We start from the raw sequence: 17,986 nt of genomic DNA, 5'->3' as shown, positions 1-17,986 counted from the left end.
AGTTGTAAAAGTCGCAGATTAAGGATGTACCAGAAAGAACTTTCAACAAGAAAAGTTTCAGATTTAAATAACTATTTACCATTTTAATTTTTATTACTATGGTGAATTTTGTGAAAAATTTCTATCATTGTTTGTTATAGTGGTCCTAAGAATACTAGCATATGCATTCTTAGGTACTTTATTATTTGCATCGTAAAAATTAACGTTTGTTAAACCCATGGTCTCTTTTATTAGTGATTCCCCTTACAGCTGAAACATACTTGTGTGAACTCAACTTTCATACAATCTTTAGAATTATGAGGTTCTTGGCATCTGTTGCATCTTGGCTGACTTCTACACTGACTTCCTAATGGCCGTATCTAAGACAATTAAAACATAACAGAACTTTCTGCTTATATACTTCGATTTCTTTAATAACCTTATTTATGACAAAATATTTAGGTAACGTTTGCGATTAAAAGGTCACAATACAAGATTTAATAGGGACATACTCAACAATTTTTTTCTCATTAACAATTTTTTCTAATTTGCGCGTAATTCTTTTAACGTTTGTAATTTCAAATATGCAATGATTATCATACTGTTTTATTTTATTTTTTATATACTTTTTAGAGAAATCTATGTCAATGTCTCTAATAACTCCTTGCCTGTGCAAAATAAATTTTGGAATATAAGATCTAAATTATTTGAACTAAAAATTTCCAGAGTTTTGTTTTTAATGAGATCATTTGCAGTTTTATAATCTTTGCATTTAACTCTAATTCTATTTCGGCCGATGGCGTCTATACTGGAAATCATATTGTCTGCTTCAGGAAAGTTAGACAAAATAATTTCACCAATTTTTAAAGAATTTAGTTTACCTCTAAAATCCTTTGAGCTGTTTTCGATATAAACGTGATATGGGCCTAGGTCATTACTATTAAATAAAAAGTCTTGCCTTACCTGTTTTGAAATCTGTTTTGTTTCATTATAAATATTCATATTAGTTGTATTTGGATACTGGTTGTTGCTGTTTATCGTTGTCAAACTTATAGGAATGGGAGTACTTACTGAAAGATCCATTTCGGTATCACTTTGAGTATCGAATATATTAGATTTTATGGGTGGTGGATCAGGCGGCCTACCTCCGCTGTTGACACTCATATTGTAGTTTTACGTCGTTCAGCAAACGATATTGCAGTCGTAAAAAAATTTAAACTAAATTAAGACAATGGGGGTTATCTGGAGTCTCAGTTATCGTGTACCGAAGGTGCTTATAGCCCAGCAAATGAACGGGAAATTCGGCGATACCGTGTAATTTTCAGGGGCAACTCCGAATTGCATGAAAATTTGGATTTAGGTTCTACTTACCCTCCACTTAAAGTTGAAATTGTGCCGTTGGTTGCTTTTACTTGGGGGGTGACAGTCACCTCTTCTCGGGAGTGAAAAAACATACGTTCAAGATAAGACCGGAAATGGATAAATTGACTGATTTTAAGCAACTTTTGTTCTATAGAGTTTTTTACGTAAGTCAATACTTTTCGAGTTATTTGCCAGTGAAAATATTGATTTTTCGATAAAAAATCTACGTTTTCAGACGGTTTTTCGCAAATAACTCAAAAAGTAAATATTTTATCGAAAAAAATATCCTTAGCAAAAGTTTAGCTTATAAAAAACACAAAAAAATGGTGTATCAGTAAAGTCTATCAATGAAATAAAAACAAAGTTGTAGCTTATGAAAAATACGTTCTTATTCGTCTAATTCCAAATCGAATATTTCAAGGTAAAATCACCGAAAAATTAAGCACTTTTCGGGAAAAACCCGTTTAAACTTTTTTAAAGTGTTTATGAAAAGCTTTGTTTTAACTGTTAATAAAAGTTTTAGCATTAAAAATAAGCGAGTTACGCTCAAAATAAAGTTGGCCCTCTTTTTTTTGTAAAAAATCATGAAAATCTCACCGTGTTTAGCTCCCCAAATGAAATTAATCGCTACCGCTTTACAAACAATTTACTTACCTATCTATTTTTTATATGATCTGTCAGGCTCTCCGGTTTAAAGTGTTTATTTTTGAAAGGGTTATAATTGAGAAAACTTGAATGGGTCACTAATCACGAGTGTATGCAAATTTTGAACAGCCATATCTTAACCAAGTTTTGTCTTATGGAGAAACAAAATAAACTAGCATATTTATAATAGCAAAAGCTACATTTTTTTACTCTTTAAGATTTTTCTTATCACTAATACTTTTTAAGTTATTTTGAAAAAATGAAATTTTTCAAAAATTTTTAGAAAATTTTTTTACTTTAAACCAAATCTTTTCAAAAATAAGCACTTCAAACCAATCAAACTTACAGATCAAATAAACAATACACATACAGTTAAAATAGATGGTAAAGCCAAACGATTAATTTAATTTAGGGTGCTAAATAAAGGGAGGTTTTCACGATTTTTTTTACCAAAAAAAAGGGGGCCAACTTTTTTTTAGTGTAACTCGTTTATTTTTGATGCTTTAAACTTTTGTAAAAAAACAAATAATAAGCTTTTTTTCGATACTTTAAAAATGTTAATAAGGTTTTCCTGAAAAACGCTTCGTTCTTCGGTGATTTCGCGTTGAATTATTCGATTTGGAAATAGACGAATAAGAATGTATTTTTCATGAGCTACAACTTTGCTTCTACTCAATTTGTAGACTTTAAGACGTAAAAAACTTTATAGAACCAAAAGTGTTTAAAATAATTCAATTTATCCATTTCTGGCCTTTTATCCAACGGCACTAATTCAACTTTGAAGTGGAGGGTAAGTAGAACCTAATTCCAAATTTTCATGCAATTCGGAGTTGCCCCTGAAAATTACACTCCAAAACGGTCATTTATTGGGCTACTTACGATTTCTATGATTACTACTATAGAACTGTAGAAAAAAAAACGTTGAAAACTAATATTTTTTAAAGAGCAATTTAAAAAATCAGTTTTCAATGTGACGTTTTTCTGACAACTGTTAATTTTTATTACAATGGTGAATTCTGCATTTGAGACTTTTCAGTTTGTTGACAAATAACTGTTTTGTTGAATTTACCTAAAAGCTGAATACTATTGTAAATTGTATATGTACTTTTCAGTCTCATCATTCACCAGTGCAGGTGCAGACACCTCCCATTAAAAAGCCACTTTTAGATAATGACCTCCCACAGTCTTCGATAACACCTATAATTCCCAATATTATTCCCAAGTTAGAAGAGTATACGGAACCTTTAATCAAACCGAAACTAGAGCCTATTGATCACCATGATGAAGAGAATACCTCCCATTCAGGTAAGAATAAATATGATTAAAGAACCTATGAGGAGGGATCTAGTGACATTAGCTTTGAGATGTTGGGAATAACACTACATTTAGCATGAATCGAATAATATAATATCCCAAAAATGTCACATCTCTCCAAACACCTCTTCATTGGACTTGATATTTTTGTGTTTTCTCAGCTTTTCTCACTAGTTAAGGGGATGGGTACGTATTTTCGGCTGCAATGCTATTCAAATGGGGATTTGTTTTTTTCGAATCCTGAGAAAACTAATAAGTATTTTTGAAAAATTTCTAGGCCGAAAGTCCCTGAGAATTTCTATAATGTTTAATTTAATAAGTTACAGGGGTGAAAAACTAAGAGAACATTTAGTGTGATTTTTAATTTCAAATATCTCATTCAAAATAAACTTTTTATTTATTCTAAGGGACTTTCGGCCCTGGGCAATAATTTAGTCTTTCATTCTGCGTTTAAATTTTTCAAAAATATTTATTGGTTTTTTCAGGATTCGAAAAAAATGAACACAATGTCCGTGGTAATATTTTCCAATTCTATCTTTGTCTTACAACGCACTCAGTCGAATAGAATATTGTCAGCATATTGTCAGTAAGAACGGTGACAATTTTAAATATTTGACATGGCATCTGGAATATTTTGAGTTGTTGATTAAATAATATTGATATATATTTGATAAATAATTGATTTAAGACGTGAACTTAATAAAAAGTTAAAATAAAAATTTAAATAAAAGTTTTTTATATTGGTCTTTACTCCTTCGAGTAACTAGGTCCATTTTCTGTTGGAATTTACCAGCTGAACAGACGGGGTCGTGAATTGTAAGTTTTTTGAATTCCCTCTTGTCTTCTTCGCTTCAGCATCCATTTGGCTTGCAAATTTTAGAAGCCTTGGAGGTGTTACCAAGGAAATGGACCAAGAAGTTTTCGATTTAAAAATCTTTTAGTAATTTTTTAATATTTTCTAAATATTATTAATAATGCTATTAGGATCGAAAACTTCATCTTTTTTTATCATCTAATAAAAAGTTATTTATTGTGTATTATTTGTGGAAGATCCAAGCATAGAATACATCAAGCTATATTCTGTGATCCAAGTATTTTGTTGTTAAAGATGTTCAAAATTGTAAGCGTTCCATAGAAACAATATACACTCCTGGCCAAAAAAATCGGGACACCTTAAAACTGGGTCATTTTTGATTTCTCCAATCTCCTAAACCTGTTGTCCGATTTTAGTGATTTATTTAATATGTTATAGCCTTATTCTCTAAGAATATGGATGTAGTAATAGTGTTGCTGAACAGGTAAATGTCATTGTATACCGGGTGTAACAATAATACTGTGTTTTTTCCTGAAAGTTCGTAACACCCTGTGGAATATTCTAGCATTTAAAAAATATTGAAATTAAAACTCAATTGTAGCCTTAGCCTTTCTTAACATTCTGCTTTTTGACTCATTTACTTATGTTTGATAATGAAAAAGTTAGGTACTTTGACAACTAGCCATGTTCTTCATCAATACAGTGTGTTTCTAAATAAGTACGACAAACTTGAAGGGGTAATTCTGCATGAAAAAATAATGACCGTTTGATTTATAAACATATGTCTGCAAATGCTTCGTTTCCGAGATACAGGATGTTGAATTTTTTCTTACACACTGACGACTTATTTTTATTGCTCTAAAACCGGTTGAGATATGGAAATGAAATTTGGTGGGTTTTAAGAGGCAGTTATTGCGCATTTTTTGACATACAATTATGTATTTTATATTCACCATTGGCGTGCATACGGGTCATATTACTTGGTCATATTATCTTTATGCACGCCAATGGTGAATATAAAATTTTTAGTTGTATGTCAAAAATGTGAAATAGCTAGTGAACCTGCCAGAATGTTAAGAAAGGCTAAGGCTACAATTAAGTTTTAATTTCAATATTTTTTAAATGCTTGAATATTCCACAGGGTGTTACGAACTTTCAGGAAAAAACACAGTATTATTGTTTCACTCAGTATACAATGGCATTTGTTTGTTCAGCAACACTATTACCACATCGATATTGTTAGAGGATAAGGCATATTATAAGACATATTAAAAAAATCACTAAAATGGGACAACAGGTTTAGGAGATTCGTAAAATCCAAGATGATCCATTTTTAAGGTGTCCCGATTTTTTTGGTCAGGAGTGTATTATTAAAAAATCACTTTAACACTTTTCCTCTTTTCTCGATTGAGTATTTGTTTTTTTTTGTACATATAAATTATTACAATCACTGAATACATAGTTAGTGAAAAAATTATCACATTTATTAACTGAATTAATTATTTGCAATTTAACAAATAAGAGTTATCCAAGAACATTCAAAAGCCATCTCTTTAAATTATTAATGATGACATTTTTAAGTAGAATGACATTCTAGTAATGTTTACATATCCATACCAGTGTGAATTTTACTACACGTCATTTGCCGTGTAAAGACAGAAAAAGTAGGGATAGCTGTAAAATATTTGAGAATTATGTAGCTACCCATGGTCTTAACATGAATTGAATAATATAATATCCCAAAAATGTCACATCTTTCCCAACACCTCTTCATTTGTCTTGATATTTTTGTGTTTTCTCATCTTTTCTCACTAGTTAAATAAATATAGAGATTTTGTGTGTCCTGTAGGAGAAGACCCCAATATGGATATAGCTAGTCTTGCGGACAATCTGCAAGAAGAGCCATCTGCTTCTCCATTCTCGTCCTGGCCTCCTTTTGATATGCCCCCTCAAAATCAGGACTCATCATCGCCGGGTAAGTTAATAATCATTAATAGTTGCACCTTTTAGATATATTATATAGCCGCAAATTATGTTGGATATACTTTGGCTTATAGGTAGAGGGTCGTTATATTGAATCGACAGTCTTGGCATCATATTATCAGCTAGTTTGCTAGTAGTTGTAAATCATAGATAGATTATTTGCAATACAAATGTCCTTAGTTTACATCTTATTAATTTATTTGTGTCAATTCTTTACTTTCCAAGTGCAATAGAAGCGGAAACAAACATTTTAGTTACTAAATTTTATTTTGTTTGGAAGGTTATTACTGAAAAATCCAAATTTCTTGAGACGATTGTAAAATCAAGAAAACAATAATAGTTGAATTTTCCTCGGACTGTCTATGATTAATTGCTATGCCCACTATTTGTTCTACAGTTGTTATAGTGTGCTTACATTAATTTAAAATCAGTTGGTCAAGCTTAAGAGCTCAAGGAAAAACATGTATATAAATCACAGCCAACTCCAGAAATAACGGAAGAGAATAACGCAGGCAAACAGAGCTTATTTTGTAATATTTTGGTCTAAAAGTGCCCACCGAAATACAAAGATGAGAATCTATAAAACCTTAATTCGATCTATGGCAGTGAAGCATGGGTCCTGAAAGAAGACTGAGGAGAAAACTTGGTACTGAGGAGAATACTAGGACCTGTGAGGGAAAACAGAATTTTCAGAATTTGATACAACTCTATCAACTTTATAAAGAAACACCCCTGTCAGACTTCATTAGAATACAAAGACTGCAATGGGCCGGACATGTGATAAGAATGGAAGAGGATAGGCTACCAAAAAGAGCACTGAACGCTAGAATGCGGGGAAAGAGACCATCTGAAAATTTTTTCACATTTTTATACCCAATGGTAATAACTAAGGACATTCTGTAATACTTCATATTAGGTGATTTGTGGTGGATCTTTTTATTATTTTTTTTAGCTATATTTTTAGACTAAGAGTACGAACTTTATTTTGTTTACTATTTTTTTCATATACATAACTCCTGTAAGAGATAGAATTCTAGGTTTCTTTTATTATAGTTTATTTCATGTACATTTTTCAGTCATCATTAAAATAATACACAATTAACTTACTATATCTATGGCATTACGTATTTGTTTGAAAATAACAAAAATATTCATAAAGTAAAATTACAGTCAAGCGGCCACTGAATGTAGTTAGTAAAATATTAAATTTAATACCTTACACCACTTTCTATTCTTTTCTCTATTTTGTAATTTTTTAGGTTAACTTTGGACAATGTTATTAACATTATCAAACATTTTATTATTCATTGCAAACAATGGCAATTTTTTTCACATATTTTTCTTTTACTATTGATTCACATACATATAGGGATTTCTACGGTTGTCGCCACTTTCTTTTTTTCAGCCAACATCTCCAGTCTTTTCTATCCTGTCATTCTCCATCTATAAAGTCTTGTATTTTCATGGCCTCGCCACTTTATCCCTCCATGATCTTCGGGGTCTGCTCTTTTTCTCTTTCCTATTGGGTTTCAATCCGAAATTTTTTAAATCCACCTTGTATGATCTGCTGTTTTCACTTGGCCATATGTCTCAATGTAGCTTAGAATGTCTTGTTTTACTACTACTTTTCTTTATGAATCTCAAATAATGTACATCACACAAAAGAAAAAAATTGACGATGAAATCGACGAAATAATAATTTTTCACATTGAAATAAAGAAGAAAAAAAAACATTCTGGGTGGCGATGATAATCGATTTCATTTTTTCCATCAGTCTATTTGACTAATTCCTATTTGACTATTTTGACTGATTTCATCAGAATTTGACTAATTTAATTGGTCTTTTGTGGCTAATCAAACACTTCCTCAAATATAGAATATTCATTAAAAAGCTAGGCACAGAAAAAGTATCCTACATGCCTAATAATCGATTTTTTACAAAATTTAAGCTTATTAGCCGAATAAAATAAAATAAAACCAAAATGTAATTCCGTACAGGTTGGAATAAATGTTTTATTAAAGTTTAGGTCAAAACAAAATATATTTTCAAGAAAGTATATGATTCATATGAGGGGATCATTGTTTAAATAATTAAAAATTGCTAATTTTTGCAAAAAATTTACTTTTTTAACTGCTGCGGCAATACTTCTTTTTATTAAGGATTTTACAATTTTTTTCTGCAAAGATGAAGGAACAGTCTTTTATATGAGACTTACTAAATTAAATTTGACCCTTAATTTATTTATATAATTGTAAATCAAAATTGAAAAACAAATTTCCAAAAAAAATATTATTTGCAATATAAATAAGCACTATAAAATATTTTGTTTTGGATAAAAAGTTGCGCTATGATATCACTATAAATTGACAAAAAAATTGGTTGATAAATATTGAGTAGTTTATGAGATATTTAATTTGTTTATAAAAAATTACCATTTTTTCAATTGCAAAAGCGTGGTTGTTGCCGATAGAGTATACAAGTTTTAAAGGTTTGTTTGTTTTTAAAATTTTGTTTGTTTTTATGTGTATTTTCGATAGATGTATTGACAAACTAAAATTTTAATTAAACACCCCTTCAAAATGGCGTTTGAAAATTGGTGTAATTTGTTTAAAACTTGTTTTTTTAATAATATCACCGGGATTAAAAATTTTGAAATTGTTTTTTCATATTCGTGTTCCTGGTAGTTTTGGACACTTACAAAAGAAAAAAATTTTCTATATCCATTTTTTGCCGAGATAGCTTTTCCAAGTTTAAAAATTCATTATTTGTCTATTTATCAATATTAACATTTTAAAGTGCGTGAGTACATCTATCAACCCTACTACTTGACAATGTCGTTTACACATAGAGTTAAAATTTAAGAATATTTTAAAAAATAATGATTTTCGTAGCGACCTTAACTGAAAACTTTTTGCATGAAGAGTGGTGCAGTAGTACTTTGCAATATCTTCTTTAATAATGGACCAATTTCAATGTTTCTTTTTAGTTTATGGTAGTATATAAAAATAGTACATGTAAATGCCACTTTTAACAATAAATATTCGTCAATTTGTTATAAACAATTTTTTTTCAAGTTTTTTTCTCTATTTGGATGTTATATAAATAAAAGTTGACACAAAAGATTTTTATAAAAAAAAATAATACTGAATTAGCATTAAAATTTGTTAAAGGTTTTTTTCTTTGTACTTTGTATTAAAATATATATGTATTTTACAATTAATTTTATAATCTTTTTACTAGGTAATACACTAAGAATTGTGTATATATTTGTCAATTTTTATTCACTTATATACATAATATATTTATATAGATGTTGTCCTCCATTATTTTTATATATTTAATTTTGTAGGAATTCACATTATTTTTGCGAGATTTTGTCAATGATTTGTACAAAGAACAAAGTTTTTGTGATTATCTTTGGTTCAAGTGTTATTTATCACAACACTAGACAAAAAAATTTTTGAAAAAGAATTGTTTATAACTAGTTAATGATTATTTATGGCAAAATGGGTCATGCAGATGTTATTATTTTTATATGCTACCCCAAATTAATAGAAAATATTGAAATTGGCCCATTATTAACGGAGATATTGGAAACTACTCCTCCGCCAATTTTCAGACAAAAAGTTTTCATTTGGTGCTACGAATATCATCATTTTTTTTAATATTCTACAACTTTTATTATGTTTATAAATGACATTGTTAAGTATTAAGGTTATTAGATGTACTCACGTACTTTTAAATGTCTTAAACTGGGAAAAGCTATCTCGGCCAACAAGGATTCTAGAAATTTTTTATTTTTTTGTGGATATGTCAAAAATTACCTAGAATACGAATATCGAAAAATAATTTAAAAAATTTTAATCCCGGCGATGTTATTAAAAAAATAATTTAAAAACAAATTATACCAATTTTCAAACGCCATTATGGAGGGGTGTTGAAATTTTGATTTGTCAATACATTTATCGAAAATATACATAAAAGCTAAACAAATGAGGCCTTAGAAACTTGTATACTCTATAGGCAACAACCGCGTTTTTGCAATTGAAAAAATTGTAATTTTTTATAAACAAATTAAATATCTCATAAAATACTCAATATTTATCAACCAATTTTTTTGTCAATTTATTGTAATATTATAGCGCAACTTCTTCTGCAAAACAAAGTATTTTATAGTGCTTATTTATATTGCAAATAATATTTTTTTGGAAATTTGTTTTTCAATATTGATTTACAATTATTTAAATAAATTATGGGTCAAATTTAATTTAGCAAGTCTCATATAACAGACTGTTTCTTAATCTTTGCAGAAAAAAATTGTAAAATCCTTAATAAAAACACTAATTACCGCAGCAGTTAAAAAAGTAAATTTTGTGCAAAAATTACCAATTTTTAATTATTTAAACAATGATCCCCTAATATGAATCATATACTTTCTTGAAAATATCTTTTGTTTGGACCTAAACTTTGATAAAAAATTTATTCCAACCTGTACGGAATTAAATTTTGATTTACATGTATTGTAATTTTATTTGAACGGTCTATATGTTTTACATTTTATTACAAATATTATTGAAATCGTGGTCAATTTATAAAAAATGCCTATTTTCGACAAAGAAAACAGTTTATTTAGTTCATGATATGCTTATTAGTATAATTTTAATGCATGCCTGAATGCCATATATAGTAAAGCGTTTATACACAAAACCACATGCTTTTTTTAGAGTTAAGTAGAGTATCTTCTTTTTCTTTTACAATGTTTATTAGGTATGTTATCCCAGCTCTTGTTATATTCATATCCATGTTTTTTATTTTTTTTTTATTATTTTTAAACGTATTTATTGTAAATTTCTGGTTTTTGTTTGATGTTGAAGTCAAGTAATAAACTGAAAATATGTGCAAAGCATATAGGAACAGATCTAGTTTGCTGGGTATACGTTTTTACAATTGTTGGTGTCATTAGAAACAGGGAATTACAGGAAAAAGTAGAATAGAAACGTGAACCAGTAAGGCGAAAGATTTCCTGGCTGAAAAATTTACGTATGTGGTTCGGCATAACCACAAATCTTCTCAAAGTAGCAGAGTGCAAAGTAAAAATTGCAAACATCCGAAATGAATAGGCACTACAAGAAGAAGAACGTTGACGCAAGACACACCCAAAATACCACCAGCATCGTACAAATCCACCTGAGAAAAGACGTAAATGGTGGCTGCTACAATAACACCCTCAAGTCACTGGCCAGTGGAAAGAATCACATCTAAAAATAAAATTAATTCATCTATCATGTTTGTTGGAATGGTTCACATCTAGGAATCAATTTAGTTTTTTAACAAGATTTGTAAAATTAATTCTTGCCATTGGTCAGTAGAGTGAGCCATTGGTCGGCTCACTCTTGGTTTGTATCTGTCAATTCTTTCCATTGGCCAGTAACGTCTGAAGGATATGACTGCAGTGGCCACCATATTTGTCTTCCCAGGACTAGGTAAGGAATAGGCTGCTCTGTGAATAGAGGTGTAACGCCAATATCAGGGACGTCATTAGCCAATATTTTCTTTGAGTGGTCTAACCATCTTTGTGTGTCACATGCGCGGGTTCGCTCGGCAAAAAGAGATAGATAGATCACTGATCGAATTCGCGCGCGTTAATCTATTTGGTTTAGTATGTCTTGTATATTCTTATTATGTCTAATGTCTATGGTTGTAATGCGCCATGGCTTTGCGCAGTATAGAGTAAAAAATTAACAACAACCATGTTATACAGCACCCTGTTTAAGAAAATGTCAAGTGGTATAAATTTCCGAACGTGATATTTGACAGCTAATAGTCAAATGACACAAACATTGTAAACATGACATTTTGACAATTTATAGAAAAATAAAATATGCGCAGAATGTGTTTTTTGTTTACCGTTATAGATGTGTTGTATTAATATCGTAAATAAAAATTTAGATTACGATTTTATGTGGAATATTATTTATCGACTTCACAATTTGATTCTGCACGTTAACATGCACAAGTAGAAAAATTGACTATCACTTGCATTATGAGCATTTTCGTCTAGTAGTTAGATATAAGTAAAGACTTTAGAGTATTATTAGTTTAAAAACAGTAATTCGACTATTTGGCAATGTATTTAGCTTGAATTAACGATTTTAACACCCCTTTTAGATCAATTGAAGTAAATAGTTCTCTTGATCTAAACGTCCGCACATTTCTGGGCCTCTTAAATCTTTGTATACCGTTCTAATAAGTTTTTTTATGCGTTCTCTACGTAACGACCAAAGTTTCAGTGTTCAGTAGCTATTCATCCTATAAAATTAGTTTCTCAGTACATATATAGTTCTTTCATAGTTCTCGTTTGTTATTTCTTATTCAGTTTGTATGTACAATCTTTGGTTCAGTCATATTTTGGTTGAGTTGTTTCGTTATTAATTTCGTTGTATTCTTCGATGTTTTTATCTTTCCATTTTCGCCTGATGTCTATCAGTCTCAATATTTTGTTTTTTTCTGTATTCTGGATTTGATCCGAGTCCATTGGTCTTTGATATTATGTTTCTCTTCTGTTTTTTTTTAATTTAAATTTTCTGTTTTATTTTAAGTTCTGTATAATTTTTGGATACTCTAGCTTAGTCTGACGCTGATCTAACTCCACTGGTCTTTGATATTGTTTTTTTTTCAGTTTTTTTTTTTTAATTTATGTTCTAGCTTCTGTGTAATTTTTTGGCTATTATTTTGAGTACATTCGGTGTTTTGCCTATGAGTCGATTATTAATGTTTTATTCTTAAGTCTGAGTTTTATGTCAGTGACTTTTATTTTAGTTATCGTGATTGAGTCTTGGTATATTTTATTGTTATTTAATCGATCTGGAGTCTGGAGATAGCCTTATCTCTAGCATCTGCTGGTCCAAATCTTCACGCAACATTAGACAGTACCAGTGTGGAACTTATTTTCAAGCTTTGCAGTCGATCTTTCCTTAGCAGTAGTTACTGCGCGCTTTGCTTTCATTTTTGCTACCTTCTATACATCCTTTTCTTCCTCTCTTTTAAACCTCTCATACCTTTTTCTAGTCTCTCAGAAATCACAATTAAGTCAGCCAAAATTTGTGCTTTCCATCTTGAGTTAAACTCCACCGAGTGCCCTAGACAATTATCAACAACTTTACCATACACAATTTTGCTATACCCAAAATTCAGTTTCCTAATTGTTTGATCGTTCAGATTATTGTCCCTATGACGTTTCTTCCACTTGCATAGATTTCCCTTCCACTTAGGCTGTGCAAATTTCGTCCAAATGCATTAACCTAGCACACTGTGATTGATAATAAGGCTTCCAGTGCAGCTTGTTCTATTTCTGACTCATTGTCGACCCGGAACCTCCTTCCTTAGTCTGCTACGCTACAAATCTGGTTTGGTTCGTTCTAGTCTTACCAGAAGGAAAACGGAATCCAGGCCGTAGAAGAATGTCATGGTTGCGGAATTTGAGAGAGTGGTTTGGCTGCACCACTAATGAACTTTTTAGGTCAGCTGTAAACAAGGTCAGGGTAGCCTTGATGATTTCCAATCTCCGATATGAGTGGCACAAGAAGAAGAAGAGTCTTACCAGTATGGAATAATAAGAGACTAGAGATTTCCCAATTTAGGAATAAGATCTAGTATGAAAGGAGGTGTGTCGATGCCTCCATTAGACCATTCATGGCAGTTACTTTCATAGATACGCAATGACTTTGCAGTTCTTAGTACACTACTTAGTTGTTTATCTCTTGGTCCTCTGGACCACGTCAAGGTACTCAGCCATGTGGGCTGTATTGTTTGTACTTTTATAGTAAATAAACTCACTTTTATAAGTAATAAACATCTTAAACATGAAACTATTATGTATGTTATTGCTTTGTACAATGCAGTAGGGAAAGTTGATTAGACGTTATCGATATATTTCTAGTAAAAGCTTGAAAGATATGACAAAAAACAAAGCATGTGGTTTTTTGCTTGAAAACGAACAAAAACCTCCCTAACATTGTGTATTATTTTAATCCATAGGTACGATCCAGTGCATACTTGGCAAACGCGGCTGTCCTCGTCTAATCGTCGACGGGTTCGTCTTTTACAAAAAAAGCGTGTACAAGGGTAAAGCCTTTTGGTATTGCAAGAACAGCCGCACTCCCGAAAAATGCCAGGCCGTCTGCTGGACGATGAACGGCAACATCGTAAAATGGCCGTACATGCACTGCCATCCGCCGATACCCGATATATTTAACCCCGAAGAAGATACGGAAGTACCTATCGAGAACCTTCAGGAAGTTCTGTGGCAGACGTCGTTTAATTAGGGAATTTGACAGTAACTCAGATTTAATATTATTGTTCGGTCGTCGATTGTCTTGCAGTGCGCATATGCTTTCGTTCATACAACTTCCTTTGCACGTCATTGAACAGCGTTGCCGAATCTTCCGAATACTAGAGAATTTAGGGAAATTTAAAAAAGATGAAATTATTATAATGAGATTTGTCTTTTTCGTATTTATCTTAATCTTCCCGTATTTTTTATCACGTCCTATCACCATCCTTTTATCCAACATAAGCTTCTGCCTCATCCCGCATTTTGATCTCCACCTTTTTCGGTCGATCCATTCCTCCTCATTTATGGCTCTATCCCTCATTAAGTATTCCATCTGACTCCTCTCCATTCTAACGCTGGTCTTCCTCTCCTTCTATTCCATGGAACATAGTTTAAGGCCTGTTTTGTCCATCGTATGTCTTTCATTCGCATTACATGCCCATACTATTAAAGTTGTTTGGATTCCATTATATCTACGATATTGTAAATCCTTCCTGTTCTTCTTATTTGTTCATTTGAGAAGTGATCAAGTCTTGATATCCGACACGCTCTTCTTAGATAGTCCATTTCCAGTTTTTTCTTCGCTTTCGTCGTCATTTGCTAACATGCAGATTCTCTTCTTCTTCTTCTTCTTCTTCTTCTTCTTCTTTTTGTATAGACATGACTCTGTCTGTTTTTTCAATGTGCCTATAGTAAATTGTCGTTCCATCGTTTTCGTGGTCTTCCCACTGATCGTCTTCCTATTGGGGAACCTTCTCTCGCTGTGCTGACTACTCTATTTGTTGTCATTCGGCTTATGTAGTCATTCCATTCTATTCTTCTGTTTCTTACGCAGTTATTAATGTTATACACCTTGCATCCCCGTCGTACTTCTTGCTCTGTCCCATAGAGATAGAGTCTTACCATCGGTTTTTTGAATGGTTTTCATCTCCGCTGTTTCGAGCAATCTTTTTGTCCTCTCTGTGTCGGGTCGTGTTTCTGCCGCGTATGTCATTATTGGTCTGATGACTGTTTTGTAAATTCTGCCTTTCATTTCTTTTCCGATATTTTTATTTTTCCATATTGTGTCATTCAGTCAACCTGCGGCTCTGTTTGCTCTATTCACTTGATCTTCCATTTCTGTTTCGAGCCTTCCGTAGCTAGATAGTGTGATGCCTAGGTATTTAAACTTCATCACTTGTTCTATTATTTGACCTTCCGGCTCCAATTTACATCTTATTGGAGCTGCTGTTATATCCATGTATTTTGTCTTTTGGGAGGAAATTAACATGTTAAATTTTTTGGCGATTATGTTGAATTGTGCAGTATACGTTGTAAATCATCTTCACTTTGAGAGATTAGTATTGCATCGTCCGCATAGCAGATTATTTTAAGTTGTTTTTGTCCCATGTGGTATCCTTTTTTAGTTCTTACTTTTTTTATTATTTCGTCCATGATCAGGTTGAACAATAAAGGACTCAAGGAATCCCCCTGTCTTATCCCATTGCCGGATTCAATTGGGTCAGTTAATTCATCGTCCACTTTTATTTTTATTGTGTTGTTCGGGTAGATGTTTTCGATCGTTTTAATTATTCCTAGAGGTACCTCTCTCGAGTATAACAAGTGGATAACGTTCTTTAATGTGACCCTGTCAAATGCTTTTTTAAGGTCCACGAAACATAAATATGCCGGTTTGTTGTATTCCAACGATTCCTCTTGAACTTGCCTCATTATAAATAATAAAGCGTCAGTGCATGACCTTCTCGACCTAAAACCTTGTTCTTCTGCTAATGTTATAATAATTTTATTCAATTTGTTTGTGATCACTTTGGTTGTTAATTTTTAATCAAGATCCATACGTCAAAATTGGTTCTACAACCGACTTGTAGATTGTCATTTTTTTCTGTAGACTAATTTTAGAAGACCAAAATAATGAGTTTTGTTTTTGTACCACATTTCCGCTCAGTTTTATTTTATGCTGAATGTCCAGTTTCTATGTTCCTTCTTTCGCTACCACTGTCTGTAGGTTCTTCGCATTTTTTTATATCTCTAATCGAGAGATTTTCTTCTGTCTCTTTCTTCGTTCTTTATTCTAAGATATACCAAATGATATATATATGATGAATCCCTGCGAAGAAAACATTTGTTATGTATTTGTTCCCAAGTTCTATTCCCATCCCTGTGAGAAATATATGATGAATCCCTGCGAAGAAAACATTTGTTATGTATTTGTTCCCAAGTTCTATTCCCATCCCTGTGCATTTTCTCCTCCAGTTGTTTAATGCTTCCTGAATATAGATTTTGAATAGAGTTGGAGATGAAGCATATTTTTGTCTCAAGTCTTTTGTGACAGGAAACACGTCTGAAATTTCATTCTCCATTTTAACAGCAATGTTTGCATTTATATACATGGTCGTTATAGCGTTGATGTACGCATTACTTAGGCTTAACTTCGTCAATATTTTTAAGGGTACTGTATGACAGGCCTTCTGTAAGTCAAAAAACACTAAATGAGTGGGTGAATTTTGAGCTGTTCTTTTCTCTATAATTTGTTGAAGTACAAATGTATTATCAACAGAGGATCTGCCAGCAAGGAATCCAATCTGCTCTTCTATTTCCTCATACTATTCTTCGATTCGTTTGTTTTATCAATCGACCGATTCGTTCTTTTATCAATCGACCGTACAATCTCCCAATGAGCCAATAACGCTTATACCTCTGTAGTTTTTACATTTTTTGTCTTCTTTTTTGTTGATAAAGCTTATACACGCCAAGCTCCAATCTTCTGGAACATTTTCTTGTTTGTTTTGATTAAACATCTCCACCAACACTGCTATTAGTACAGACGCTTCTAGTTTTATTAATTCAATGGGGATGTTTCCAAGTCCTGTGGCTTTCCCATTTTTCATTTTCTTTAAGGCTCGTCCTACATCGTCCACACTAACTGGTTGCACTTCATGTTCATCTATTGGATTTGTTCTAAAGTCTCTGGAATTTATTTTGCAGTGTGGTCTTACTTTCGTCAATAGAGATTTGTAATATTTTTACACTGAGGTTTCCTATAAACTTCCAAGCTTCAGATACTCTGGGTCCACTCATATCTGGTTATTTCTTCACATTTTTTGTTTTGCTTTTTCTTGTGGTCGCAGTTTTCTTAACTTTCATATTCCAGTAAGTGTACTATGTTCTTCTGGATTTTGTGTTTGTAGCCGGATTCAATAGGTTTTCTTTTTTCTCCCTTATTTCTTGTGACCACCACTCCGGATCTTGGTTTCGCACATTTTCCTTATACTATAAATATGGGCTCTTGTGCTGCATTATGTATTGTATACAGTCTTTTATTTGACAGTACAGTTCTTCCAGCGTCTTACCATTTTGTTAGTTCCCATAATTAGCACCCAAAAGCTTGAAGAGAGTCTACATATCGTATTGAACACATTTATTTTTTACTTTCTGTGTAATTTCTTTCTTTGATGTATAAAAACGAAAAATATCAATCTCACAAATATATTGTAAACTTGGCAACATTGATAATTCTATGACGACATTGATGACGTGTAACGAAAGTTGTATGAAA

The 17,986-nt window shown here is 31.8% G+C and overlaps 1 protein-coding gene across 2 annotated transcripts in view; it reads left to right on the top strand.

The window, feature by feature from the left end:
* The window catches only part of LOC114333507 (protein bric-a-brac 1-like), a 42,375-nt gene that overhangs the window by 4,782 nt on the left and 19,607 nt on the right, over positions 1-17,986 (top strand). Inside the window, exons 3-5 of one of the 2 annotated variants that reach the window (XM_028283395.2) lie at positions 3,099-3,291; positions 5,964-6,089; positions 14,136-14,608. In XM_028283395.2, coding sequence (XP_028139196.1) covers positions 3,099-3,291; positions 5,964-6,089; positions 14,136-14,422 — 606 coding nt within the window. In that variant the 3' untranslated portion in view covers positions 14,423-14,608. Of the gene's footprint in view, positions 1-3,098; positions 3,292-5,963; positions 6,090-14,135; positions 14,609-17,986 lie in introns of those variants that run through there. The other variant, XM_028283402.2, reaches the window with a different exon arrangement.

Source organism: Diabrotica virgifera, chromosome 5 (assembly GCF_917563875.1).
Source record: "Diabrotica virgifera virgifera chromosome 5, PGI_DIABVI_V3a".
Classification (NCBI taxonomy): Eukaryota; Metazoa; Arthropoda; class Insecta; order Coleoptera; family Chrysomelidae; genus Diabrotica; species Diabrotica virgifera.
This window is presented reverse-complemented; position numbering and strand designations above follow the sequence as displayed.